Source organism: Carettochelys insculpta, chromosome 19 (assembly GCF_033958435.1).
Source record: "Carettochelys insculpta isolate YL-2023 chromosome 19, ASM3395843v1, whole genome shotgun sequence".
In the NCBI taxonomy this organism is placed as follows: domain Eukaryota; kingdom Metazoa; phylum Chordata; order Testudines; family Carettochelyidae; genus Carettochelys; species Carettochelys insculpta.
The window spans coordinates 15,922,999-15,950,755 of record NC_134155.1 but is presented as its reverse complement, the minus strand read 5'-3'; the positions used below and the strand labels follow the sequence as shown (position 1 = coordinate 15,950,755).

Sequence of the window (27,757 nt, the reverse complement as noted above, 5' to 3'; positions counted from 1 at the left end):
TGATTCTCTAAATGACAAGCAAGCAGCTGCTCCTGTCATCAGGAAGAGATGGGTGCTTAGCACTTAAGAAAGACAGGCCACTTATTCAGGCACTTCAATATGGATTTTAAATGCCCAGTTTAAAGCCAAGATTTTCAAAAATATTTGCTTCTCGCCTTCTTTGTTCAGGTTTCTGACCCACTACACTCCCCCCCCACACACATACACAAACATTGCAGAAAGGCTGATTATACACACAAAAAATTATATTTAACTTAACTCTTCTTTTTCAACTGTTTTTTTCTGTTTAGAAGCACTTTTCACAGCAACATGGAAAATATATAGACCTGGAAACAAAAACTTAACTGAACAAGAGCACCACAAAATGCAGTTTAGTACTGTCATGATAGCCAAATATAAAACATAGGATTAAATCCTATGATTTTTACTGTGAGAGTCTTATAGCACATAAACCAAGGTGCATGCATCATACATACCTGAGCCTATGAAGGTACTGAGTACCGGCAACTCCTGCTGAGTTTAAACCAATTCCACAAGCCTGTTGGAATTCAGTTATGATTCATTAGTCCTGTGAGAACAGCAAAACTTCGATGCATTTGAGAATAGTCACAGCTGTGCAATTTCCCAGCAGCTGATATAATTTCTCTGAAATTTTAACCATTTTACTATTATAAACAAGCTGCATAGCCTACTGTGATATTAGAATAAGCTTGCAGTGGTCATTAGTCACTAAGTGCAAACAATCCCACTATGTTCTGGAGGTAGTACTGGAGGCAAACCTTTCTTTATATTATCCTTAAGTCAACATTACTAGACTCCACTAGTTTACAATAAAGGAAAGAATTTTAAGGGAACACATGATTAGTAATTTGCACCTACCAGCTGTGTTAGTAATGAGATGCAGACAATTGCAGCTATTTGAGTGCCAGCCAAGCTTGTGGTGACCCAAAGGTATTATCATCTGAAGTCTTCTGTGGCCTCTCTGAAATGAACTAGTGCTCTGACTCCAGAGCCTAGAGGAAGGATGTCTTCTCACTCACTCAAAATCAGCAATTTATGGCATAATTGTTGGCCGACTCAGCAGAGGCCCTAGACTGGCTGGGGTCTGGAGAGTGAACTAAATTCACCTGTCTCAAAGGAGCAGATGTCACAGAATGTCGGGAGTTTGGACTGGTGGGATTGACTGGTCATGGAACAGTAGGATGACCAGCAGCGGCTGCAAAACTTCCACATGTGGAAGGCCACCTTCTTGGAGCTCTGTGCCTGGTTTGCCCCCACCATCCAGAAATGCGACTCCCAGCTGTAGCCTGCCATCCCCGTGGAGAACTGGGTCACAGTCGCCATCTGGAAGCTCGCCACCCCCCAACAGCTACAGGTCAGAAGCCAATCAGTTTGGCGTGGGGAAGTCCACTGTCAGGGTCCTCCTCGTGGAGGTAATGCACTCTGGGGAATCAGTCCCTGCACAAGGGGGTAAGTTCCATTAAAGGGAGATCCTTGGGAAGCAAAGTCGGGAGGGGTGAGGGCTGGAGTGGCAGTGGCAGGGAAGACCCATCTCCAGGGGATTGTGCTGCCCCCGCCCACAGCTCTGCTGCTGGGGGAACAGCCTCATGGTGTGGGGCTCTTGGAGTGTTCAAGGGAGAGGGGATGGGAGGGGACAGGCACCTCCCAAGGGCCTAGGCACTCTCGCCCTTATTCCCTGTCATATGTTCATCTGCCTCACTCTGCTGGTTGTGAGGGCCATCAACTCAACCCTGCTGTGGAGGCTTATCCATCTGGGAGACCTTGACCACATAATGGCCTATTTTACCACCCTAGAGTTCCTGAACAGTGCCAGAGCCATCAACGGGACCCACATCTCAATCTGCACACTGGAGCATCATGCAGCCAAATTCATCAACAGGAAGGGCTACTTCGCCATGGTGATGTCCATGTTTTCCACACTTCCAGCATGTGCCAGAAGCTGGAGCCAGGCACTTTCATCCCCCTCTGTGAGCTGTTGGTTGGGGACGTGCAGATGCCAGCATGCATCATGGGGGATGCTGCTTACCCCCCCATGCCATGGTTGATGAAGCCATATATTGGACGTCTGGACCCCAGCAGAGAGCAATTCAGTGAGCACCTGAACCGCACTAGGATGCAGGCTGAGTGTGCAGTTGGCCACCTTGAGGCAGGCTTCAGGGGCCTGCTGACCTGCCTCAACGTGGGGAAGCAGAACATCACAAAGGTTGTGGCAACTTGTGTTTTGCACAACATTGTGGAAGAGGGAGGCCTTCCTCTTGGGATGGGGGCAGATGCTGGCCCCAAAAGGGCAAGCCTATGAGCAGCCGAGCACAGCTGTCAACCACCAGGCCCATCAGGACAGGGTGCAGATCTGGGAGGCCCTCAGGGAGAAGTTCTCCCAAGGACCCCAGTAACCCTCTCCAGGGCCACCGCATTGGGAGCCTAAGGCTCGTAGCTCTATCCTGTCCTCACCATAAGCTCTCCCTTCACCCCTTCACTGATTCCCCAACCCCTGGATAATAAAGGCACCCATTTGTGTGTAAATAAAAAGTATTTTATCAATTATTTACAACATATGAGGGGGTGGCTGGGAATATGGAGTGGTGGGGGCCTCAGAACTTGGTGTTGGAGAGGGCTTGGGACATGGGGGAGGGAGACTGCAAACCCAGAGGGAAGCAGGACCCCTAATGGCACCGGTCTCAGGATGCTTGCCCACCATATGCTCAGGGACCTCATTAGGGCTGGCTGGGTGCTGGGAACATGGAGAGGTATACAGGAAAGGGGGCTGAAGTGGGCGCTAGGTTGGCAGGGGACAGGAGGGCAGGGGGAGGAGGCATGGCATTGCTTGGGGGGCAAGTGGGGGGTTGAAGGCACCTAGCAGGGGGACAAGAGAGTGGTGAGCAACAGGAGTGGCAGTAGGCGGGTAGACCAGCATGTCCCGCCAGACAGTCATGACCGAGTCACAGTCTGGACATTTGCTGGTCCCAGGACTGTGACTGCTGCTCTGCATCCTCCTAGATCTTCAAACCCAGCATCCACTGCATCTCTCGGAGGACAGCTACATGCTGGTGCATGAAGAAGAACCAGGCCCTCCTGGATGTATGGGAGAAGAGAAGATCCTTCAAGAACCATAGGCCAAAAGACTCAATGCTGAGATCTACAGTTACATGCCCAAGGACCTTGCAGACTGTGGGCATCCATGCTGCATCATGGAGCAGGTCTTCTCCAAGCTGAAGAAGCTACAGCAGGGCTATGTCTGGGTCTGGGACAGTGCAGCATGGTTGAGAGCAGAACTGCAGACCTGCCCCTGCTACAGGAGCTCCACCAGATCTGGTTGGGGGGAACATGTTAACCCACAGCTGGATGCTGGACTCTGGGCTCAACGTCCCCCACATTAGCTGAGCTGACAACATGGCAGAAGAGGAGGCTGAACATGGTGAGGGGCAGCTGCAGGAGACAGAGGAGGTGGGGACCGTCACCATTGTCCTTGAGCCAGTGTCATTGAACCAGGATGTATCCCAGGCCTCTTTGGATCCCAGGGAGGGTTTCTCAGGTGAGTGCTCATTTGTCACACACCCAGGTTGGGAGAGTTGGGCACAGAGGGGGTTGGTTGCAAGTGTCACTTGGCTGGCTCAGAGGACTTGAGCCCATTTCCATCAGCTGTGGGGTCATTTCACGGGTTACATTGGGGTGGCTTGGCCCTCAGTCATGGCTGGTTGGTTGTACAGAACATAAGGATGGAGAGACAGTCATTCATGCAGACACAGTCCTTGAGGCTGTGCCCTCCACTGTGAGCAGCAGCCAACACTCCTCGCGGCAGGAGAGGGGGTTGCCCTGGAGCAAGGCCATGGCCGCATCTACACGTGCACGCTACTTCTAAGTAGCAGCGCCAACTTCGAAATAGCACCCGTCACGGCTACACGTGTTGGGCGCTATTTCAAAGTTGAAATCGACGTTAGGCGGCGAGACATCGAAGTCGCTAACCCCATCAGGGGATGGGAATAGTGCCCTACTTCAAAGTTGAACGTCGAAGTAGGGCACGTGTAGCCGATCCGCATCCCGCAACATCGAAATAGTGGGGTCCTCCATGGCGGCCATCAGCTGAGGGGTTGAGAGACACTCTCTCTCCAGCCCCTGCGGGCCTCTATGGTCACCGTGTGCAGCAGCCCTTAGCCCAGGGCTTCTGGCTGCTGCTGCCGCAGCTGGGGATCCATGCTGCATGCACAGGGTCTGTAACCAGTTGTCGGCTCTGTGGATCCTGTGTTGTTTAGTGCAACTGTGTCTGGGAGGGACCCTTTAAGGGAGCGGCTTGCTGTTGAGTCCGCCCTGTGACCCTGTCTGCAGCTGTTCCTGGCACCCTTATTTCAATGTGTGCTACTTTGGCGTGTAGACGTTCCCTCGCAGCACCTATTTCGATGTGGTGCTGCCCAACGTCGAAGTTGAACACCGACGTTGCCAGCCCTGGAGGACGTGTAGACGTTATTCATCGAAATAGCTTATTTCGATGTCGCTACATCGAAATAAGCTATTTTGATGTAGCGACATCGAAATAAGCTATTTCGATGAATAACGTCTACACGTCCTCCAGGGCTGGCAACGTCGCTATTTCGATGTAGCGTGCACGTGTAGACGTAGCCCATGTGTGGCCTGCATAGTGGACCCCGCTGCACTGGGGCCCCAAGTTGCCTACAGGACTATGCTACCCACTTCTGACCCCAGGATGACAGGCAAGCAGGTCCCCTCAGGGGTGGCAAGGAAGGACGCCAGGCTCAGCCTGGCCTTCCATGGGGCCTGTCATGCATCCATGGCTTGCAGCACTGCCCGTGGGAGCAGGTGCTGTCATGTATGGGCCATGTGCTGAGTGCAGCACCCCTTGATGTGCCCGGAGTCTTGCCAGCATCCTCATGGCTAGCCTGCTTCCAGCTGTGGCAGGTGTTGGGAGGCCCCCATGCTCCCGGGCTTGACATTTGTCTGGCCTCCTGTGAGCCTGGCAGCAGAATGCCATCTGTGCTCAGGGGCTGCCTGCTGGGTCTGCGTGATGCACACTAATGCTAATGGTCTAGATGGTACTTGGTCCTGCCATGAAGGCAGGGGACTGGACTTGATGACCTTCCAAAGTCCCTTCCAGTTCTAGTGTTCTGTGATTCTATGCCTACTCACCAGTGGTGAGTGTGGGGCAGATAATGGAGGTGGGTGTGCAAGGGTAATGGCGGGGCAGAGTTCCAGAACACCGGGCCAAATGACTGCCCCTGCTGGTCCACCAGTGCAGCCCCCACTGTGTGCCAGCTCCCATCCAGCAGGGGCCCATCTATCTCCCTCCTATTTCCAGTGAGCCAGAACTGGTTGCACACTGTGAGCTGCAGTGACTGGTGACTATGGGTGATAGGGTTGTTGCCTCTGTTGCATGCCCATCTGCCTCTCTTGCATTTTCTCCCTGCTTTGCTTCTTCACTCTCTCCACCCAGTCCTGATGCTCATCCATATCCTACTCCCAGCTCTGTGCAGACAGTCAGCCCCTGACTGGAGCTCTCAGCTCATCAACAGCCTGGCCAGAAGGGTCCTTCCTTACCCTGCTGCCTCTGGCTGGGCTGGCACCCCAGGAAAGCCTAAGAGCCTCTGACCCAGGGCGCTGTCCAGGAGGTGCTGAGTCCTGCCTGTGCCAGAGCCCCACAGAGCACTGGTACCTGGAAGCCCCTCAGCCTTTCAGCTAAGCTTTGAAGTGGCAGGGGAGGAGGATGGACAATTTCTAGCCTGGTCATGCCCTACCCTGCATGTTCCATAGCTGCCCCCCAGGCACAGGCTTAGCACCTTCTTCACCCCCCCTTGCCCTGGGTCCTGCCCCTAGGGATACAGGGCTGTTCTGTCCCCTAGGCACCCTCCTCTTCTGAGCCATCTCTTAGGCAGGATCGCTCATACCCCAGCAGTTAGGTTCCCTGGGCCCTAGTGCACAATGTAGCCTTACAGATTAACCCCTTACTGTCTGCACCAGAGGACAGGAAGTAGCTGGGTTGTGTTGGTGGCCAGCCAACTTCTAGTCATGCTTGCCTCCCTGATCATCACAAAGATGACCTCACTTATGAGGGTCAGTTCATGTCTCAGTGAGAAAAGCTGGAGGTCATTAATGGCTTGGCAGCTTCAGTTATCGTAACCAAATCCTGCAAGCCAATCAGATTTTGCCACAGCAAGGCTCCCCTGGAATGGGATCATATAATGTGCACAAAATGGAAGCAGATATTCCTGATCAAGCTCTTCTGTCAGCACTCACATCGGTATGAGTTATGGGTTTGCAGTCTATAATAGGAACAGTTTTTGTCACAATTGTAGAGCAACCCATCTCTCCCCAGAAATACCCATAATGAGCACACCACCTCCTTTGGGATAAGCCTGAAACATGCAGTTTGTCACATTACTCACTTGACATGGCATCTGAACGCCCCTCTTATTCCTGAGAGGCAGTCCCTCCCACACATGCTAGACTGTGATAGCTGGTCAGGGGCAGCACGGGGTGGCAGGGGGATCTTGCAAACTCTGTTCTGCTAATACACATTGTCTCCAGGGCTGACAATCCAATACTTTTCATCAGCATACAAGTCACTCTGTTTAAAGGATCAGAACACAGAACGAACTGGAAAAAATCCAGGCACACGCTGGGCTGAGCAGCAGGCATTCGCTTCAATACTGTTTACACTTTGTGAGAAAACAGTGAGGGAGAAATTTAGTGCAACTGCTCTTGGGAACAGAATGCTGAAAAGGTTCAACCACCCCCATCACAGCTGATCATACCTTATAAAGCCCTCGATTTTAAACAGTTGACATGGCAATCCTAGCTCCATGACCATTAAAAACATTTGCTTTAAAGAATTACTAGGTCACCTGTTTGAATAGCACAGAACGGCAGCACCAATCACAGCCTGGTATTGAATCCTGCCTTCCAAACTGAAGGACATCCTTTGGTTTCTACAGCCATGCTCCACTTAACAGTGACTATAGTTCCAAGCACTGTCCTGACCCAGGTAATTCAGCTGTGTCAGTGGTTAAGGTGAAACAGGATAACAAAAGGGATATTTTAAAAGAGCAACAAAGGATACGTCTACTGGAAGCCCAGGTAAATACGTACATACAACCTCAACTCAGACTACCATAGTAAAAATATTAATGTGGCCAGGGCAGCACCAGTGATGGTTTGCGTTAGTGGTCCAAGTGCATACCCAAGGGGTCAGGGTGGGTTTCCACCTGGGTGGCCTGAGATGTTGTCCAGGGTACTATTAGCTACACTACTACATTTAGTGCAGTTGCACAAGCACAGCTAGCATGTCTGTCTACTTGTGCTACAAAGCCCACTACCATGTGCCATACAGATGCACCCTCAGTGAGAATGCATCGCTCTATAGCTTCTAAAGGCACACACTGACACTTCTACACCTTGAGACACTGCTACAACTGGTTGGTCTTTAATATCACACTCCATTTTCAGAAGCAGACCAATACAACAAATGGACTTTGAAAACAAGCCCTTCCATGAACAACAGCATGTAATTTCATCATTGCTTTTGATGAGAGGAATCATCTAGGAAGATGAGAGATGTGATATTACTAAACTTACCTTGGACTTGATGTTTTCTGGTTTGGACATTCCTTTCACAGCAAGCTCTAAAAACCTTAATTTACACAAAGAGTACTAAAACTCAACACCACTCATCAGCCCAGAGTTTGCTGGGAAGATCATGACCTTATGCGACAACACCACTGCATCTTTCGGAGCTGCTCCAAAATGCTTTTCTTTTTTATACTTTTATTTTAAGATGAGGGACCCTACGGTAGGAGTAGGAGATACAAACTATCAAAAAAAAAAAAGAAAATGCAACTCATCCTATTTTTGTTGATTTTCTAAATACCAGAGAAAAACTGAAGTCTTCCGGGTGATTGTGCATTGCTGCATCATGAGCATCTGCTTTGGTTTCCTTAACATATTAACCTTCTATTGAATCACACAAGGAAAATTCCAGGACCAAATAACAAACCAGCTCAATAACCATTTTCTGCACCAGATTTCTTCTAAGTGGGCATAAGCTAATGTAGAAGTTAGAAAATTCATTGCAACCAGGTAGTGTTTCTGTCTACTTGGAACACAGTAGGCACTCTGTATTGTAATTAACCTTGTGTGCCATGGACTCTATTGTATTCAAATGTATTCTAATTAGCTTATGTGCAAAGAGTTGCTACTTTACTATTGTAATAACAGGTCTGCTAAAGGTTTCTGGTGGCACTCTGGAAGTGTATTACCTTAAATGATTATATCCCTGCCAACATCTCTTGGTTGATTTCATATTCTATGACAAGCTTATTTGAGGAATCATGGTAGGAAAAACAAACTTGTTAGAGTTAAATAAGCAAAGGAAAAGAAAGCCAGATGACTGTAGATGAGAGCCATACAAGGAGGTACATGTTCTTATATCAGCGAATTCTTAAGAACACCAGGGCTGTGTCTACATGTGCCCCAAACTTCGAAATGGCCACGCAAATGGCCATTTCGAAGTTTACTAATGAAGCGCTGAAATGCATATTCAGCACTTCATTAGCATGCGGGCGGCAGCGGCGCTTCAAAATTGACGTGGATTGCCGCCGCGCGTCTCGTCCAGACGGGGCTCCTTTTCGAAAGGACCCCGCCTACTTTGAAGTCCCCTTATTCCCATCAGCTCATGGGAATAAGGGGACTTCGAAGTAGGCGGGGTCCTTTCGAAAAGGAGCCCCGTCTGGACGCGCCGCACGGCGGCAATCCGCATCAATTTCGAAGTGCCGCTGCCGCCCGCATGCTAATGAAGCGCTGAATATGCATTTCAGCGCTTCATTAGTAAACTTCGAAATGGCCATTTGCGTGGCCATTTCGAAGTTTGGGGCACGTGTAGACACGGCCCAGGTAACTTGATCATTAAATTTCCTCTTAATCATGAAAACAAACCTATATTTTTAATGAGAGTTAGCACCATGGCGTGATTATGCACTATGGATTCAGATTCTTTTGCATATATCTGAAAAGTAAGCATCCAAATTGTCCAAATACTGCGTAACAGCAGTTCTGATTACCCCCCAAACTTTGGGATGTTCTGATCTGAACAACACAAATGACCCTAATTCCACAATGAACACAGCCCAAACCTAAGCAATTACTGAAAGTCATCACATCAGCTTTTATTAACCACAACATTTTGGATATTTGGATCCAGATGTGAATTTTACAGCTAGGCCTGACACACGCTTTTACAGATTAGAGAAGTGTACAAAAATGGCTTTAAATACTTAGCTCTTTATGTGACATATCAATTTTTCCTGTTGCTAGAGAGGCAGAGACAGTAGGAAGGAAAATATTTTCAAGCTTGTATGGCTAGAGTAAAGGGGAAGGGGCAAGGAGAAAGATCTGCCCTTACTTTAGTCTGGGGCATCAACTTTCTTATAAATCTTCCCCATGTTCAGGTTTGTTGACTGTTGTTATAGCTTACTACTTTTAGGCTCGTATCACTGGTAATAAGTGATATAGCCTCTCTATCATGCACTTTCAGGACTACTAATACTAATATTGGTCTGTTCTGGTCTGGCTATGGTCTGAAGAAGTGGGTCTGTCCCACGAAAGCTCACCTAATAAACTATTTGCTAGTCTTTAAAGTGCTACTTGACTGCTTTTTTCAGGACTACAGATGCCATATTCCAGGTGTGGCCAACCAGTTAAAAACTAAGAGCCAAAATAGCTGTGGATAGAGTGTAAAGAGCCACATGTATATTATTTTATATATCTATGAAATATAGATCGATAGATAGATAGATAGATAATACATGGCTCAATACCTTCACCCCTCTCCCAGAGCCAGGCACCCTCAGATACCCATTTTAACCCAATTCCCCTCTCCTTCTCCAGAGCCAAGCAACCCCAACCCCTACTCTAACCCAATCCCCTTCTCTTCCCCCAGAGCACTCCCAGGCCCCCTGGCTCTAACTTCTTCCACTTCCCCCAGAGCCAGGAACTTCCAGCTCTCCCCACCCCTCCTGCTCTAATCCAATGCCTAGGACTCACTCACTGGAGCTGCTGCAGCCGTCATGCACTTCTCCCTCTAAGCAATAGGGCACGTGCACAGAGCAGGAGCGACATTTCATTAGGCAAAGATTTGTACATGGCTCAAGAGACGCAGGTTGGCTACCATGGACTAGGTTACTGTTGACTCTCCTTCAGTTTTCCTTTTTTCCCCCAATGATTGTTTAAAATTGTATTTTTTTAAACTTTCTTAAGAGCAAATTCTGACCCTAGTTATACTTGCTCAATGCCACAGCCAGTCTTTGCCTTCCACTATCATAAATAAGGACACGAGGATACAAAATCCCAAGCTATGTTTGTACCTGGCCTGATTTTCCAAATTTTTGAATGAATTTTTCTGCAGAGAATTTACAATAGCCCCATCCCCATCTCAACTGGACAATCTTATCTTAAATGGGATTGTCTTTTTTGGGACAATATCCATTTCTGTGACAGCTCCATATTGCTTGCTTCTGGAGCTATAAAACTCCTCAGAGCTCTTGTGCCAGTTTCACGGAAGGGGTGGAGTTTTGCCATATGCCAGTTTGGTAGCAGTTTTTGACTCTTAGTCAAAACCATCATAAAAACAGTATGCCGGTTTTTCCTTTCCATATGAGGGGTTGTTATTTGGCCTTTTCTTCCAACTGTAACTTCATCAGGGAAAAGGAAAGGAGACAGCGGCTCCTTCACACTTTTGGGAGCTCATCCTGCAGTTCATCTTCACTTGGAATGTAGCCTTTGTTCTCAATACCTGAAAAAGAGAGTCTGTGAATCAGAAGGGGACTACTGAATACATTGTTTCTAAGAGGGGAAAACTGTAGATCAGTTTTCACTAGAACAGTATTTCCCAAAGTGTGGTACGTGTACCACTGGTGGTACTTGAAAGTATTTCAAGGGGTATGCAGCAGAAAATAAATTACTAAAAATCAGGAGAGAAGCACTGGGACAATACTAGGAGAGGAGGCGCGCCGATAAGGCGGAAATCCCAAAAAGGGCACACAAGTGTTTTAAGTTTGGGAAACACTGCACTAGAACAATTACTCTTTAGAACCTAGATTTGTTCATGTAGTAAGTGAGAACTTATAGGAATTGTTGCATCTGATAAAGCGGGTCTTTGCCCACGATGCTTATGCTCCAAAATATCTGTTAGTTTATAACGTGCCGCAGGACTTCTTGTTGTTTTTGCATAAGACAAGAAACAGTTCTTCTGATCTTGCATTTTGCCTGAGAAAGATTGATATCATGCTCCAGAGAAAGACCTAACACACCCCTGGAGTGCTGAATTATGCAGCACTGCCAATAATACTATCATACTACTATCTTTTAATTCTAGAGTTGCAAGGTTACCGGAGGAATTGCGAAAAATGGCAGTTTGCTGACTTTCAGGCAGGTCTGCCAACGGGGGCAGGGAGGGACCAAAGGGCGCAATTTCCCCCGGGCCCAGTGTTTCAAAGGGGCCTGGAGTTCTGGCCACTGCTGCCAAAGTAGCAGCAGCAGTGCCTGGAGTTCCAAGTCCCTTTGAGTAGCAGTGGTAGCACTGCTGTGGGGCTGGGGCCATAGCACCGTGGTCCAGGTGGCACTGAGGGCAGAATGCCCTAGGCCACACCCCTTCTGGAATGTGGAGACAGGCTCCCCTCCCACTTTGTTCTGTGGCCCATGGCACCTTCTGGCACCACTGCTTTCAGAACACATTATAAAGTCTATTGTTCCAGGGCATGAGGAATTTGTTTAGTTTGTTACTGTGGTTGGTTGGTTACTGTGAGTCTGAGGTGAATGACTTACCCTTTGTTACATCACATACGTCAGAGTGCATTCTAGTTTGAGACTGAAACAGCTCTGGCAGTTGGACCGAATGATAAAGGAAATTACAAGTGGAAATATAAACCTCTGAAAAGTTGCTGTGCTGCTTCACGATCTTCCTCAACGTAAAGGGCTGTCAAGAGGAAAAAGCCTCCCCCAAGAACACCAACGAAAGCGCACAAAATCAAGCTGTACTGCAGGCTCCGGAATGCGCCCAGGTATGAGTCATTGTGCCTGGTCTGGAGAGCATTGGAGATCTAGGAAGCAGAACATAGTGTCATTTACTTTGGACTCAATGGCTTATTTTCTCCATGCTTTGAGGTGCTGCTCCCATGCCATCACTAACAATAACAAGACAGAGGACAGGAAAGGAGAACTCACATCCTGCACTTGCTAGATCTGGTAACAAAAAAATTGGCCTTCACTGCATCTCAGAACTCATTCAGCTTAGAAATCTCATGTAATCAGGTTGTTGCATATGTTCAGAGCTTCCAATTTCATCACAGAAATAGTTGCAACGATGGCAGGGTGGAGTGCTTGTACAGCCACCATTAATTCATATTACTGTGTTTCCTACTCAGTTTCCATCAAACAGGTTTGAACCTCATTTCAGGTTTGTGAAGAGTTTTGAGTCTTTTCTTGTTCAGTCAGAAGATCTTCGCCTATCCCTAATCAAGGCTTTTGCTTTCAGTTGATGTGGAGGGTGTTAAAGCTGACACTGTTGGAAGAAGTAGGAAGCAGCAGCAGTAAGAGATGAAGAGGGAAGAGTTTGAAGGGCCTTGGGGTGAGGAAAGGGAATTTAATTTTGAACAAGAAAGCATTCGAGATGAGGCAGGGTCACAGAGTAAAGTCTTTTCCTTTCCATTTTGTATCAACTTAATATTCTGTGGAAAGGAAGGGAAGGGAAGTGAACGGAAGGCTGTAGAAGTCATGGTGGGCCCAAATGAATGAGTTTTAGCTGTGAGAGCAGATGATGAATGCTCATCTCAAGGCATTCAATAAAAACCCTCCGTATTCAACCTCATTTACCATGGGCTTACAGTTTCCGCACAAAGCCAAGCTGAGGAATGGATATAAAAGCAAGCACAGTTGTTGGCAGCTGTTCAAGGTCTGTAAGGAAGGGTGAGAAGAGTGGATGGAGCATGAATCAGTGGATTCATGACACTCTGAAAGGGCTGGAAGGTAGAGAGAGGAGTTGGAAGTGTAGGCCTCCAGTGCCCTGGTGTGTGAGACATGTAAAGGAAAGGGCAGAGAGGGGATGTGTGGATTGCTGGCGGATCCCCAGTGGGACATGGGTCCTAGTTTGCCTGCCACTACCAATCATGTGTCCCACTCACTAGTTTTGGTTACCCATCGCTGCCCTACAGGATACTCAAATAGAAGACACCACGTGCTAAACATCATTTAGGTATCATCCACACCAAAAACTGAGCACTTAACTGTGCAGCTTAAACATTTAAGCCAAGGAACGGTATAGCTGAAGTTAAGTAGCCAACCTGAACTCTGCCTGGTGTCTTTCCATCAGGAATCATTAATGACATCATCAAGTGCTGCTCTTGCTCAAATGGCATCACAAGGCTGCCTACTGGGAAAGCTTAATTTCTGGTGTTTTAACCTAGAAATCTTTTTAAAAAAACTGAGAAATTTTCTAATTGGGAACTATTTGGTTAGATGCAACCCAAGCACCCCCAACCCATGCAGCTGGGGAAATACCCCAAATCCACAAAACTTTAGGAGTTACAGTTAGGGACAAAGCCTCTCCACTAGCCCGGCTGTGGAACATCCAACTCCAGAGCAAGAGCTTCTGGATATGCCACAGCACAGCAGTTCATAAAAGAGCACTGGAATCCAGGTGCTTCTGAATGTGCTGCTGCTATTCAGGCACACACGTGCGGTGAGGTCTTCCTTAGCTACCCAATTAGAGCTTAGTGTTACTTTGTAAAGGTTACTGAAGAGCAACTGAGACATAAAATCAAAATCAGCATTCATCAGACCTCTCACAGGTATTATTCTGTATTAAGCATATCCATGCCAAATTTTGCTTTGCTACGTCAGTTTGACACTGGAACCACCCAACCTTTCAGTTATTTATGGAAGTGAAAAAGATGATCCCCACCCCTTTACCTTTCCTTGCTCTTTCTACCACTTGTTTTTCAGTATGAATTTTTTGAAAGTTTGAGTCCAGAAGGGTAACACTTGCAAAAGTTAGGACCATTTGAGAGCAAGGGCTCCGAAAGAGACACATATAGCAAGCTCAACTACAGGTAGAGCCTCTCTAGTCTCGCACCCTCAGGACCTGTCTGGTACCAAATGAGGGAATTTGCTGACCCATGAGAAGTCAATATTGTCTAGCAGCATTACCAATACTTCCACTGCTTACTGAGTTCTTACAAGACATTTAAGGGTAAATTAGAGCTAAATAACAGCACAGAACGCTCAGAGCCAGGACTGGTGACTGTAAACAAACTTTATGGAACCATGGGAAACTTGGCCACATCCATGATAAGTGGTCATCTGGCTAACTCAAATCATGCCGGATTAGGCATGTTGCCAGATGAGAGAATACCGGACTAGAGAGTTCAACCTGAACAGCAGTCCTCAAGAGTTGCATAATTTGAGGTTTCCAGAATGTATTTTGCAGAATAAGATGTTCCCCACAGATTTCACTTACCTGTATTTTATACTTTGAGGTGCAAAATGCTATTTTATGAGTTCATATTAACTTGTCCATTAACCTGGCAGAAAAACTTTTCACTTGGATTTAAACATTCTGAAGTAGATTTAAACACACTCCCATAATCAGACTGTTCCAACTACTTCTGAACTAGTATAGCTAACATCAATGTGAGGTTTCAATCCTGCAGACACTTTTGTACATAGTGGAACTAATGATATGTTGGTTGGTTGAAGTTGCATCTGGATCCCAACTCCACACTGCAAGAAAGATTATTCAATGCATTTCTAATCTGGGACCAGCCATCACAGCCTATTCTTCAGAAATTTCAAAACATTCTGTATTAAGAAAAGGTATGGATAAGCTCCAGAGAAGCAGTCAAAAAATCCCAGAACTTACAATTCCAATGAGGTACGGGCTGCCTGCATCTCCCAGCAAATGGCTCACTGAAATCTGCAAGGCAACAGCTGTTGACTGGCGCTTTGGTACCACCACATACTGAAACAAAACAAAAGGATCATTAATATTTGATGACTCAGTAATTAAGTGAATGACCCGCACAGATGTTGGCTATGGGTAACAGCACACACCACAGACTTCCATGATTGATTCTGAAAAAATATTCAGTGAAAAATATTCAAAAGAATGAAGGTGAATTGGAGAGTATGTGTCACTCCATTAATTGCTTTACCTTCCTTTGCCCTTGCCTCACTCTCACCTCACCCCACCCCTGACAACTGGACAGCTTTTATGTGGCTATTTCACCTTGAATGCTCCATCACTTAGCAAACAGCTTCCCCATGTCTTCAGCTGTGTACATTTCCCAGACCTGGAGAAGAGCTTTGTGTCAGCTCAGAAGCTTGTCTCTCTCACTAACAGTAGCTGATCCAATAAAGGACCACTCATCTTGTCTCTCTATGCCATTCGTACTGATCCATTCTGCCATGTCACGTTAGATTGTATAGACAATGCTGAACGATAACTGTGGCAGTTTTATTGATTTGCCTGTAAGCAGATACTAGCTCTGCAGTTTTCTATGGAATTTCACTCACATGCCACTCTCAGTTTGCCTAGCCTAGAAGAACTGCCTCTTGGATTGAGGGTATATGTGAGTGCAGATTCAGTTTGGAATCTCTGCCAGTACTAGTAAGGATGCCAGCTGAAACAGAAGCTCATGCATTCCGAGTCACTAGGAATAGACCTCAAACCTCATAACCTCATACAGGTTATGAAAAAGGTGTCAGATGCTGGCAATTCTACCTCTGATGACAAATTATATTTATTTCATTTTATTAATCCCCAAAAGAATCCATTCTATCTAATAATATTGCTCAGAGATTGCTTTAATTGCATATATTTTATATAACCATTTGAAAGACATACATACCTGTGTGTCCATAACATTGGAAAGCACTGATGTAATTACCACTGATTTTGGATAATGGGGGAGATGAACTAGGCATAAAAGGCACAGTGGCATCCTACATAGTTTGTGCCTCTATTCTGTTCTGACACTATGTTTACACTATTACAGACAGCCAGAAAATGTATTTACAGAATACTAAAACAAAAATTTTGCTTTCAAATACCTGCCATCTGTTCACTTTTAAGACAAAAAGTATATAGTGTTCTCTGAACCTCCTAGTCCCACCCTTTATAGTCCAGTCTTTTTACCTGTATGATCTTTGAAGACAAATACACATTCATAAACACAGCCCAGAGATAGCACACACAGCCTCAGACCAACTACAGTCAAGCCCAAGCCAACCTGAGGCCCACAGATAAACACATAGTGGTATTAGAGTAGTGCCACAACTTTCCAAATGAGATTACGGTTCCATTGTAGGAGGTACTGGGCAACAGATGTAAGCCTATGCTGGGATTGTGCATGAACATGTCTTCAGCATGTTAGATGATATTTTATCCTTACTGGGGATAAGGATAAATAGTATTTTGGAAACATGTCAGTCAATAATGGATGATGCCAAGAGTAAAATTGTCTTCAGTGTTATGTTGAAGATCTGTCAACACGCTATGGCTGTATCTACACGAGAGCCCACCATCAAAAGAGCAAAATCGAAATTCAGAAATCGATATACCGTCTTTCGAAAGAACACGACCACACAGCAAAGGCAGATCGCAGTTCCGATCCACTCTTTTGAGGACCCCATCCCATTATTTCGAAAGAGAGTGTCCACACATATACGAGCGCTCTTTTGAAAGAAGGAAGGCGGAGATGCCGCGGACGGGGTTGCATGGCTACCAAGCCCTTCTGGGGCCCGCAGACAGCCGCTGCCTTAAAGGGCCCCCCTTTACCTCCCCAGCCCTGCACTAGCCAAGGCCTGCCGAGCTGCCAGGAGCAACGCAGGACCCCAGCGCAGCAGCACCATGGCCAACGACACCCTGCTCCTCGCACTGGATGCAGACATCGTGGGCATTGTTGCCCACGTTGTCTGCACAGTTGCCGCAGCCACTCCCCTCCTCCTTGGGAAACAGAACAGCCCCCCTGAAAACATGGAGCACACCCAGCCTGCACCCCACCCCCTTGCACCCTGGCACCCGTGGAGCCACCCCAGCAGCACAGACTGGTGGGAGCAACTGGTTCTGGGGCAATGGGATGATGTCACCTGGCTCCGGAACTTTCGCATGAGCCAGGACACCTTCCAGGAACTGTGTCACTGGCTGGCACCTGCATTGAGGCATCAGGACACCACCATGAGGCCTGCGCTCCCCCTTGAGAAGCGAGTCGCCATTGCAGTGTGGAAACTGGCCACCCCGGACTCCTACCGCTCAGTGGGTCACTAGTTCGGAGTGCGCAAGGCCACTGTCAGAGCAGTGCTCATGGAGGTAAGCCGGGCCCAGGGCACACTCCCACCACAGGAAGGGGGAAGGGGGCCCATGGACATAGGGACCCCTCAGGGGTCACCGGCCAGGGGCGCTAGAAGTGGGGGGTCGCTGGCTGGGTGGGGCAGGAGAGGGTCGCCAACTGGAAACACCCTGCCACACCCTCACGAGAGTGCACAGCCTCCCTCCCTGCAGGTTGTCTGTGCCCTGAACGCCATGCTTCTGCAGCGGGTCATCTGCGTCAGGGATCTGGACTCCATCGTTGAGGGTTTCTCTTCGTTGGGGTTCCTGAACTGCTTTGGTGCCCTGGATGGGATGCACATCCCCATCCGCACCCCACCACACAGCGCCGGCTGCTATATCAACCAGAAGGGCTACCACTCGGTGGTCCTCCAGACCCTGGTGGACCACAAAGGCCAGTTCATGGACATCTACGTGGGCTGGTCAGGGCGAACCCACGATGCCAGGGTCTTCTGCACTTCTGGCCTGTGCTGGCGTAGGGAGGCCGGCACCTTCATCCCCCAGCGGGAAATGGAATGCCACCATGCCGCTATGCATAGTTGCGGATGAGGCATACCCACTACTGCTGTGGCTGATGCGGCCCTATGCTGGCCACCTTGACCCCAGCAGGGAGGCCTTCAACACCCACCTCAACCAGGCCCAGCACGTGGTCAAGCGGGCCTTTGGGCGCCTCAAGGGGCGGTTGCAGTGCCTTCTTGCCCGCCTCGAGGTGGGGATGCGCAATGTCCCACAAGTGGTGGGTGCCTGCTGCGTCCTCCACAACATTGTGGAGGCCCAGGGGGATGTCTACATCCAGGGGTGGGCAGGTGAGGCCACCATGGGGTTTGAACAGCTGGCTGCTGTCGCCAGCCGCCAGGCGAACTGCAACAGTGTCCAGATCTGGGAGGCCCTTCGTGCAAGTCTCGCCCCGGGGCCGCACTGAGCACCTCAATACCCACACCTCCTCCTCCCCCCATACATTCACCCCCCACCACATGCACCGCCACCACCACCGTGCTTGTGCTTCCCCCCCATGGGACCATGGGACACGGGTAGTGGTGCACATTATAAACCTTTATCAATAATGAACTGTAAAAAACTACGGTGTAAAAGTTCAACAACTATGTACAACGTGTGTGGGGGGGGTATGGGGCAGGGGCTAGAACTGGGAGAGGGGGCAAGGGGCCTGAACTTGGAGGTGGGTGGGGAGGGGGCTAGAACTGGAAGGGTCACTCGGGCAAGGGGGTTGTGGGCCGAGAGCCACGCTGGCCCCGAGATCCCCTTCCCCCGGGGAGCGGGTGCCATAGCAGGGCCAGGACGGGACGGGGAGCACTGGAAGGTACAGGTGTGGTGGGACGGCAGGGAGGGCATCTGTGTGAGGTGGGGTGGAGGACTCTGTGGGGAGTGTGGCATGGGCAGGGAACCCTGGGTGGGACCTTTCTGGGGGGGCCCTGCGGGGGGCTCAGGAGATTGGGCAGCTGGGGGGGTGGTGCGGAGGACCAGGAAACGGGCCACATTGCCCACGTGCTCCTGTAAAGTCCCATGAATGGTGTTCAGATGGGACATGAGCCTGTCCCAGGCCTCCCTCTGCCACACCAGGTCGTACTCCTCCAGCCAGAACGGGTGCTCCATAAGCTCCGCCCGGCGGAGGTTGGCGGGGTCATCCACTGGGTGCCACTGTGACCTCCAGCTGCATAACATGGCTGCTGAGGGTGCCTGGCCCCTGTCCGATGCCTCTGGGGGGCTCTTGGGGACCACCGACGCCGATGGACTGTGTGGAACTTCACTTGCTGCACCTGCAAGGGGTGATGGATAGCATGTCAGTCTCTAAGCAGGACCTCATCCCCATTCCCCCCGGGACCCTGTCCCCCCAGGGCCCCACCTCCCCTGACCCTTCCAGGGCCTGGCCATGGTGGACATGGCACCCCTGTGGTGTCAAGTGCACAGGGGCTTCCCCCCTGGGTGGAACCATCCCTGGGTGTGGACTGGCCTGTGGGCGTCTCACTGGGCAAGTGGGTGCCTGGAACTGCCCATGCGTCCAGGTGCTGGGTGGTGCTGGCAGGTGCAGAGGGCACGTTCCGGGCTGTGGCCGGCTGGGGTGTGTGGCCCTGGGCCTCTGGGCCTGTGCCCAGGCCACTGTCAGGGGTGCCACCCCTGCCCTGCTCGCAGGTGTGCTGGCCCCGCTGTGCACTTACTGGGGGGGACCTTGAGGATCTCCAGGGATGCCCGGCTCCCTGTGGCCCAGCTGGACGACCATGAGGGGATGTAGATGACGACGTCGCCCTCCTCGCTGGACCAGTCCCGGGTGGTGTCTGCCCCCTGGCTCGGGCTGGCTGGTCCTGGCTCCTGCAGCTCCTCCGGCTCAGGCTGGTCTGCCGAGCTGTCCAAGACCGCTTTTGGTGGGGAGCTGTCCTGGGGCCCCAGGATGCTATGGAACGCCCTATAGTAGGGGCAGGTGGAGGGGCCTGCCCCTGAGCACCCGGCCTCATCCCGGACTGGGCATAGCCCTGCTGGAGCTCTTTAACTTTGCTCCGAACTTGCTCCGGGGTCCGGTCTGGATGGCCTTGGCTAGTCAGTCCCCGGGAAAGGCGGTCAAAGACAGCAGCGTTCTTCTGCTTTACCCCCATCTCCCAGAGGACCTCCTCTTCCGTCCAGAGGCCCGGGATGTCTCTCAGTTAACGGTCCATCCAGGAGGGGGCCCTTTTCTTTTTTTCGGGGACAGACCCCTGGGAGCCCTGTGGGGGCTCTGAGGGTGGACCCTGGGGCTCGGGGGACTGCCGGGCGCTGGCCATGTGCCTGTCTGTGTTGTCGGGTGCGGCTGAGAGGGCGTGCTGCCTGGAGCTTGTGCTTTCGCAGCTTCCTGGTTTCAGCTTCCTGCCATGGGGTTTCTGGGTCCATGCGGCTTTCAGAGTGGCCGGACGCGCGGGTCATAGAGTTCCACTTGGTGGGACAGGGCATCTCTGCGCTTGGAATGGACGCTGTCATGGAGCACTCCTCTTTCAAAAGAGCGGACCATGGCGCGTCTACATGTGCCGTCTTTTGATACTGTTTTTCGATGGGTGGCACTTTCCCCATGACCGATTGGGGTCCAGCTTTCGATGTCTGGGCTGTGTTCCTTTGATTTCACATCGAAAGAGTGCATGGTATGTGTAGACGCTCCCTTCACTCTTTCGAAAGAGGGCCGGTCTTTTCGAAATACTGTGCATGTGTAGACACACCCTATATATTTTCCTGATATAGAAATGCTCATGATATGACGATCTCTGTCACAAAGAGATTACAGTCTAAGTGGGCAAAACAAGGATGAGGTGAGGATATTACCTCCTTTTACATATAGCAAGCTGAGTCTTGAGTTCAGTGCCTAAACCACAAGACAATCCTTTTGTCTATTGATGTACTTTCCTTTTTCCTAACCAGGGAGGAAAAGATATTGGTGCCTGGCCCAGTGGAAAGAGAGGTTACTCACCTGTAGTAACGATGGTTCTTCGAGATGTGTCCCCGTGGGTGCTCCACAATAGGTGTCAGGCTCGCCCAGCGCCGCAGATCAGAATTCTTCTAGCAGTTTCTATTGGATCGTGCATGCGCCGACGCGCGCCGCTCCCTTGCGCACCCCCGGCCATGTGCGCAATCCGGTCCCCGCCAGTTCCTTGACCAACCACCTCGGATGCTCCTGAAAAACACCAGACAGAGATCCGAAGCGGGGAGGATGGGCGGGTGCTGGAGCACCCACGGGGACACATCTCGAAGAACCATCGTTACAACAGGTGAGTAACCTCTCTTTCTTCTTCGAGTGGTCCCCGTGGGTGCTCCACAATAGGTGACTACCCAGCAGTAACCCAAGTAAGGAGGTGGGTAATCGATTCATGTGCAGCTTGCCCCCAAGAGGACTGCTGTCGACAGACGGGTATCCTCCTCGAATACCCGATGTAGGGCATAATGCTTGGTGAAGGTGTCGTAGGATGACCAGGTTGCCACTCTACAGATGTCTTTTAACGCGATGCCTTTGAAGAAGGCTGTTGATGCAGCCACCGCCCTGGTGGAGTGAGCCCTAGGCAGGGCCAGCAAAGGGGTCTTTCGAAGCTCGTAACACATTTTTATACAGGACACAATATGATTTGAAATTCTCTGTGAAGAGAGGCCTTCCCCCTTTGACCTGGGAGCGAGAGACACTAGGAGCCTGTCCATTTTCCAGAAGGACTTAGTTCTGTCTATGTAGAAGGCCAACGCCCTTCTCACGTCTAGGAGATGTAGGCGCGCCTCCTTGCTGGAGCTGTGAGGTTTGGGTAAAACGAGGGTAAAACTATTGGTTCGTTAAGATGGAACTCCGAGGAAACTTTTGGAACAAAGGGTGGGTGTAACCATAAGGTTACTGCCTCCTTTGAGAATACTGTGCAGGGCGGTGTTGCCATCACTGCTGCGAGCTCGCTCACCCTGCGGGCTGACATAATTGCAAGGACCAAGGTTGTTTTCATCGTAAGGAGTTGGAGGGGTACCGTGGCTAATGGTTCGAAGGGTGGTCCTGATAGCGTGCTGAGCACCAAGTCCAAATTCCACGACGGCAGAAGCAGTTTTCGAGGGGGGTAAAGGTTTACCAGCCCCTTCAAGAACCTTGTGACGATAGGGTGGGCGAATACAGTGGGCCCTTCCTCTGTATGCCGAAAAGCTGATATAGCAGCGAGGTGGACCTTTAGAGAGGATAGAGAAAGCCCGTCTTGTTTGAGGTCCAATAGGTATTCTAGTATTACGGTTATAGGAACGTCAAGGGGAGCTAACTGCTTGGCAGAACACCAGGCTGTAAATCGAGTCCATTTCTGTTCATAAGTCCTCCTGGTGGAGGTCCTTCGGCTACACTCTAGGACTTGTTGTACTCCCTCCGTACACGTGCTCTCTAAGGCGCTGAGCCATGGATTAACCATGCTTGTAGGCGCAGACCCTGAGGGTGCAGGTGCACTATGGACCCCTGAGCCTCCATGAGTAAGTCTGGCGCCACCGGTAGGGGAAGTGGTGGACGATCCGACATGTGCAGAAGCAAGGGAAACCATTGTTGCCATTCCCAAGTTGGGACTATAAGTATCATGCGAGCTCTCTCCCTTCTGGCTTTCTGCAGAACCTTGTGGATAAGCATTGGGGGGGGAAACGCGTAGACTAGAGGGCCCTTCCATGAAATCATGAATGCGTCCCCCAGGGACCCCCGCCCTATTCCGGCTCTGGAGCAGTACTGGGGACACTTGTTGTACCGGGTGGCAAACAAATCGACTTGGGGAAACCCCCATGTACGAAATATGCGCCGTAGCAGGTTGGAGCGGATCTGCCATTCGTGCATGAGTGCAAAGCACCTGCTCAGCTGATCTGCCTTCACGTTGTGAGCGCCCGGCAAGTACGAGGCTTTCAACGTTATGTTGTTGGCAATACACCAGTTCCACAATCGGACTGCTTCCACACATAACGCACGGGATAGTGCCCCTCCTTGTCGATTGATATAGAACATAGTGGAGGTATTGTCAGTATTGATCCCGACTACTTTGCCATGCAGGTAATCTCGAAAATGTCTGCACGCGTTGAACACTGCTCTGAACTCCAGTATGTTTATGTGCAGTGTCTGTTCCGCAGGGGACCATAGCCCTTGCGTCACCTTGCTGCCAATGTGCGCTCCCCATCCTATGTGGGAGGCGTTGGTAGTAAGAAAAACAGAAATTTGTGGTTGGTGAAAAGGCACCCCCACTAGCAGATTCTTGAGATTTTCCCACCATGCTAGGGATCTGCACACCTCCGTCGTGGGCGACACTACCCTGTGGACAGTGTGGGATGCCGGTTTGTAAACACTCGCCAGCCAATGCTGCAGGCTTCGCATGTGTAACCCGGCATTCTGTACCACAAACGTCGCTGCCGCCATGTGCCCCAACAGCTGCAGGCACGTTAGGACCGGCACTGTGGGGCTGTACGTCATGACTTGCACCAGGGAGTTGATGGCGCAGAAGCGGGCATCGGGCAGGTATATTGTTGCTGTGAAAGAGTTTATGCGTGCCCCTGTGAACTCTATATCTTGTGTGGGTTCGGTCTTTGACTTTGCAAGGTTGATAACTAGGCCTAGCGAAGTAAACGTGTTCGCGGTGATGCGTATCATGCGTAAGACCTCTGCCTTTGAAGCCCCTTTCAGCAGACAGTCATCCAGATATGGGATAATAAATACCCCCCGTCTGTGCAGGTAGGCTGCTACCACTGCCAGGGTTTTGGTAAAGACTCTGGGTGCCGAGGATAGGCCGAATGGACGAACCCTGTACTGGAAATGTTCCCTGCCGACCGTGAAGCGGAGGAAGTGTCTGTGTGCCGGGTGGATTGTTATATGAAAGTAAGCATCTTGTAAGTCGAGGGCTACAAACCAGTCTCCATCGTCCAGTGCCGTAAGTATGGAGGCAACTGTGATCATCCGAAAGCGTTGCTTGCGCAAGTAACGGTTGAGGCCCCGTAGATCCAAGATCGGCCTCCAGCCTCCTGTTTTCTTTTCTGTTAGGAAGTAGCGTGAATAAAAACCTTTCCCTTGGAATTGTTCCGGCACTCTTTCTGCCGCCCCTATGAACATGAGGTGATCTACCTCCTGCTTGAGCCTCGCCTCGTGGGCAGCGTCCCTGAGATGAGGCCTGGCGGGAGGCTTTGTCGGTGGAAGTGACTGGAAAGGGATTGTGTAACCCGTGGCTATAATTTCTAGCACCCATTTGTCTGTGGTGATCTTTTGCCATTGGGAGTGGAACGGTTTGATGCGATGATGGAACATGAGATGAGAGTGGCATTGAGCGATGGTGTTGATAGTGCAGCCCCTGACATACCCATCAAACTTGCTGTCTCTGGGCCTGCCCCAAGGGTGTACGGCTTTGTTGAGAATGTCGCCTGGGAGTCCTGTATTGCTGCTGCTGTTGATGGCGCCCTTGGTCGTAGCCTCGTTGATATTGAGCACGCTGTGGTTGGTAAGCGTAGCGTCTTTGCTGAGGATAAAATTTCTTCTTCTTGTATGGGGGAGTATAAATACCCAAGGTCCTAAGTGTGGCCTTCGAGTCTTTGCTGGAGTGGAGGACCGAGTCGGTTGAGTCCACAAACAGCTTTTGCTTATCAAAGGGAAGATCCACGATCTTCGCCTGCAGCTCCCTGGGGATACCAGATGTCTGGATCCAGGATTCCCTACGCATTACCACTGCTGCAGCCGTTGAATGTGCCGCTGTGTTGTGGTTTGATAGATGTGCCGCGTAATTTGCCATTCTCAATAATAGGGTAGAGGAGGAATATACCTTCCTGCCAAACAGCTCTAGCTTCTTAGCATCTTTATCCGACCCCCCCCGACTTGTACTGAGACATCTTCGACCTCTGCTGGGACGATTCGACCACCAAAGAATTGGGCTGCAGGTGACTAAAGAGGAACTCCATGCCCTTGGCTGGGATGAAGTACTTCTTATCTGCTCTCTTGCTTGTAGGCGGAATAGAGGCTGGGGTCTGCCATATGTTAGTGGCTGACTCCATAATGGCTTCGTCCAGCAGGATAGTGATTTCAGATGAAGCCGGGGGTCTCAAATTTTTCAGGAGTTTATGATGCTTCTCCTGCACCTCTGCTATTTGAACGTCCTGCGTGAAAGTTACTCTTTTGAACAGCTCCTGGAATTGTTTAAGGTCATCCGGGGGGGAAACATCCCTGGGGGCCATGGCCTCATCTGGGGAGGATGAGGAGGAACCACTGGGGTACACCTCCCTCAAATCCTCTGGCTCCCGAGTTCTGTGATATACTTGCTCCCTGGAGGACTGTGAAGGAAAGTCTCGGGATTCTGGACCTAATTCCCCCTGAGACAACTGTGTTCCCATCCCAGGGCGAGAGTGTACATGGGAGTATTGACTAGTAGCAGGGGAGGACCTGCCCTTCGATCTAGACCTGCGGTGTCTGTGTTCAGCATGATGAGGACGACCATAGCAGGATGGGCAAGGGCCCAGTGATGGAAACCTGCACCACGATCGGGGAGTGTACCCATTATGTCTGGGAGAGCGGGACCTCCACAATGACATAGATAGTGGTGAAGCTGGTTTGTGATAGTACTCAAGGGATCCATGCCCAGAAATGGTGAAGGTGGCCCAAGCCACGGCGAAATTGGTTGGAGGAACGGAGAGGGAGGCCCTAAATAAGCCGGTGGAGTTACAGCCCGTCGGTGCGGCGTGTGTATCTCGGGGGGGGCTAAGAGATAAGGGCAGTGCGGCCCTGCCTGGAGATGGGCTGCGGTGCCGAGTTTTTGTTTTTGCCTTGCCCCTCCCCTGCGGCGTGGGCGCTGCCCCTTCCCGTGCCGGGGATCTCGGTCCCGTTGTCGGCGCCGCGCTCAGCACAGTCAGCGGCAGTGCCGCGCAGGTAGCTTCCTCCAGCGCCAATAGGTTCCGTGCCAGGTGCCCCTGCACTGTTGGCGCCGCGGGGGCCAGTGCCGCATGTGTCGGCGCCGCCGATTCCAGCGCTTGCCTCGCTGGCGCTCGTGGCGCCTTCCGTGCCGCCTGTTGTGTAATCGGAGGCTCAGCCTCTGCCACGTGAGCTGCTGCGCTGCTGCTTTCATGAGCTCGCGGCTGGGAGCTTTGCATTCTGCTCGTCCTGCCCACTGGGCCCACCGGCAAGGATCGAGCCGGGGAGAGTTTCCTCCTCTTCTGCACCGAGGGGGTCAAAGAGGCTGCCTTCCTTTTATGCAACCCAGAGGGCCCTTCTGCGTGAGGCTTCTCCGGCGGTTCAGACTGGAGAGCCTTATCAAACAAGCTCATTTTGAGCCTCATCTCTCTGTCTTTCCTTGCCCTGGCTGTAAGCTTAGCGCAGTGGGAACACTTCTGGGTAACGTGTGACTCTCCCAGGCAGCGAATGCATTCGCTATGCCCATCGGAGGCCGGCATAGCCTCGCAGCATGACTCACACTTCTTAAACACCGAGGAGGCCTTCACGGTGAGTCTTTACTGTTAATAGGGTACTTAGCCACTAATCAGTGATTTCTAACCCAAAATAACATTCACCGGCCTGCGGGGCAGCAGACGGCTTAACTAGCCTTCTTGTCCGCCCCTCTCTCCTTTGTTGCTCTTCTTTCTGCTGTCTAATATTCTCTTTCTTTCTCTCTTTTTTTTTTTTTGATAGTGACAAAAACAAACAAACTACATGTAAAAACAACTATCTTCTCTGTCTCTGGCTTTAGCCGGAGTGGATTCCGTCTGCAGCCGATGGCGGTTGAGAAGGAACTGGCGGGGACCGGATCATGCACATGGCCGGGGGTGCGCAAGGGAGTGGCGTGCATCGGCGCATGCACGATCCAATAGAAACTGCTAGAAGAATTCTGATCTGCGGTGCTGGGCGAGCCCAACACCTATTGTGGAGCACCCACGGGGACCACTCGAAGAAGTATAACTGCTGCATTAAACTCTTATCCCAGCAAGTCTGAAAGATGTTTGCTGAGGAGAAACAGACACATCAAACCCTACCTTCACCTAAGGCTCCTGTCCCAGATGGTGCCCTAGCATCAGCAGTATCTGTTCCAAACTTTCACAGTAGACCCTACACATACAATCTTGCTTGGTCTCAGGTTCAATCCCAAACCCACAAGGTAATGAGGGACCCTAACATGGAGTTTGGTGTGTTTTATAGGCTGCCTGGTAGACACTGCGATTGAGCCCCCAGTGGAGGGGGAAGTGGTTAGAAGTCAAGCCTCTTAAGTGGATTTGACTCCTATGGACCCCACACTTGGATAAGTGTCCCCAGTGAGACTATAACATACTAATTATTATGCAGTTTCTCCCTAGTGGCTGACCTGGTTACTGCTACCAGCTCAGTTACCCATTTAAAAAAACAAAGAAAAAAAAAGCTGAGTTTGACCACATTTTGCCTCAACTTCAGTGAAGTCAGAAACAGGTTACAGCCACAGGAGTCTGAACTGAACCAATTAGAAAGTTAGACTCAGACGCCTTGAAGAATCACAACCTACTAATTTCAGCAAAGCTAACATCAGCCCAGAATGGAGAAGTTCTGGCATTAGAGCATCAATAGGAGCTTTCACTAAAGAATAGAGACCTTCAGGGTGAATGAGGATCGACAATACAACAATACAACTGCATTACTAGTCAGTCCTTGAGCTCCTACATTTCAAATAGATCGTTCTGGTTTTGGAGTCCTCTCCAACCTTTGAAGTTTGAGATAGCCCATTGCTAGAAGAATCTGAAGCTTCAAAATCAAATGAACTGGTTGTCCAGTAGCCAACTCACTCTATTCACTTATAAGGCTTAGTTTCCAACATGTGAAATTTATTTTTTCAGTTTCTACTGGCTGCCTAACCCACTAAATGTCACTTAATTGGCATTCTCTTCCCTCTCAAAGACATGCTACTGGGA

General features: G+C 50.2%; 1 protein-coding gene across 1 annotated transcript in view; it reads right to left on the bottom strand.

The window, feature by feature from the left end:
- Nucleotides 1-10,003: 10,003 nt before the first annotated feature.
- LOC142023311 (protein spinster homolog 3-like) overlaps nucleotides 10,004-27,757 on the bottom strand; it is a 98,923-nt gene continuing 81,169 nt past the window's right edge. Inside the window, exons 11-13 of the mRNA XM_075014125.1 lie at nucleotides 14,936-15,034; nucleotides 11,948-12,119; nucleotides 10,004-10,813 (exon numbers count right to left, since the gene is read on the bottom strand). Coding sequence (XP_074870226.1) covers nucleotides 10,749-10,813; nucleotides 11,948-12,119; nucleotides 14,936-15,034 — 336 coding nt within the window. The 3' untranslated portion in view covers nucleotides 10,004-10,748. The remainder of the gene's footprint in view (nucleotides 10,814-11,947; nucleotides 12,120-14,935; nucleotides 15,035-27,757) is intronic.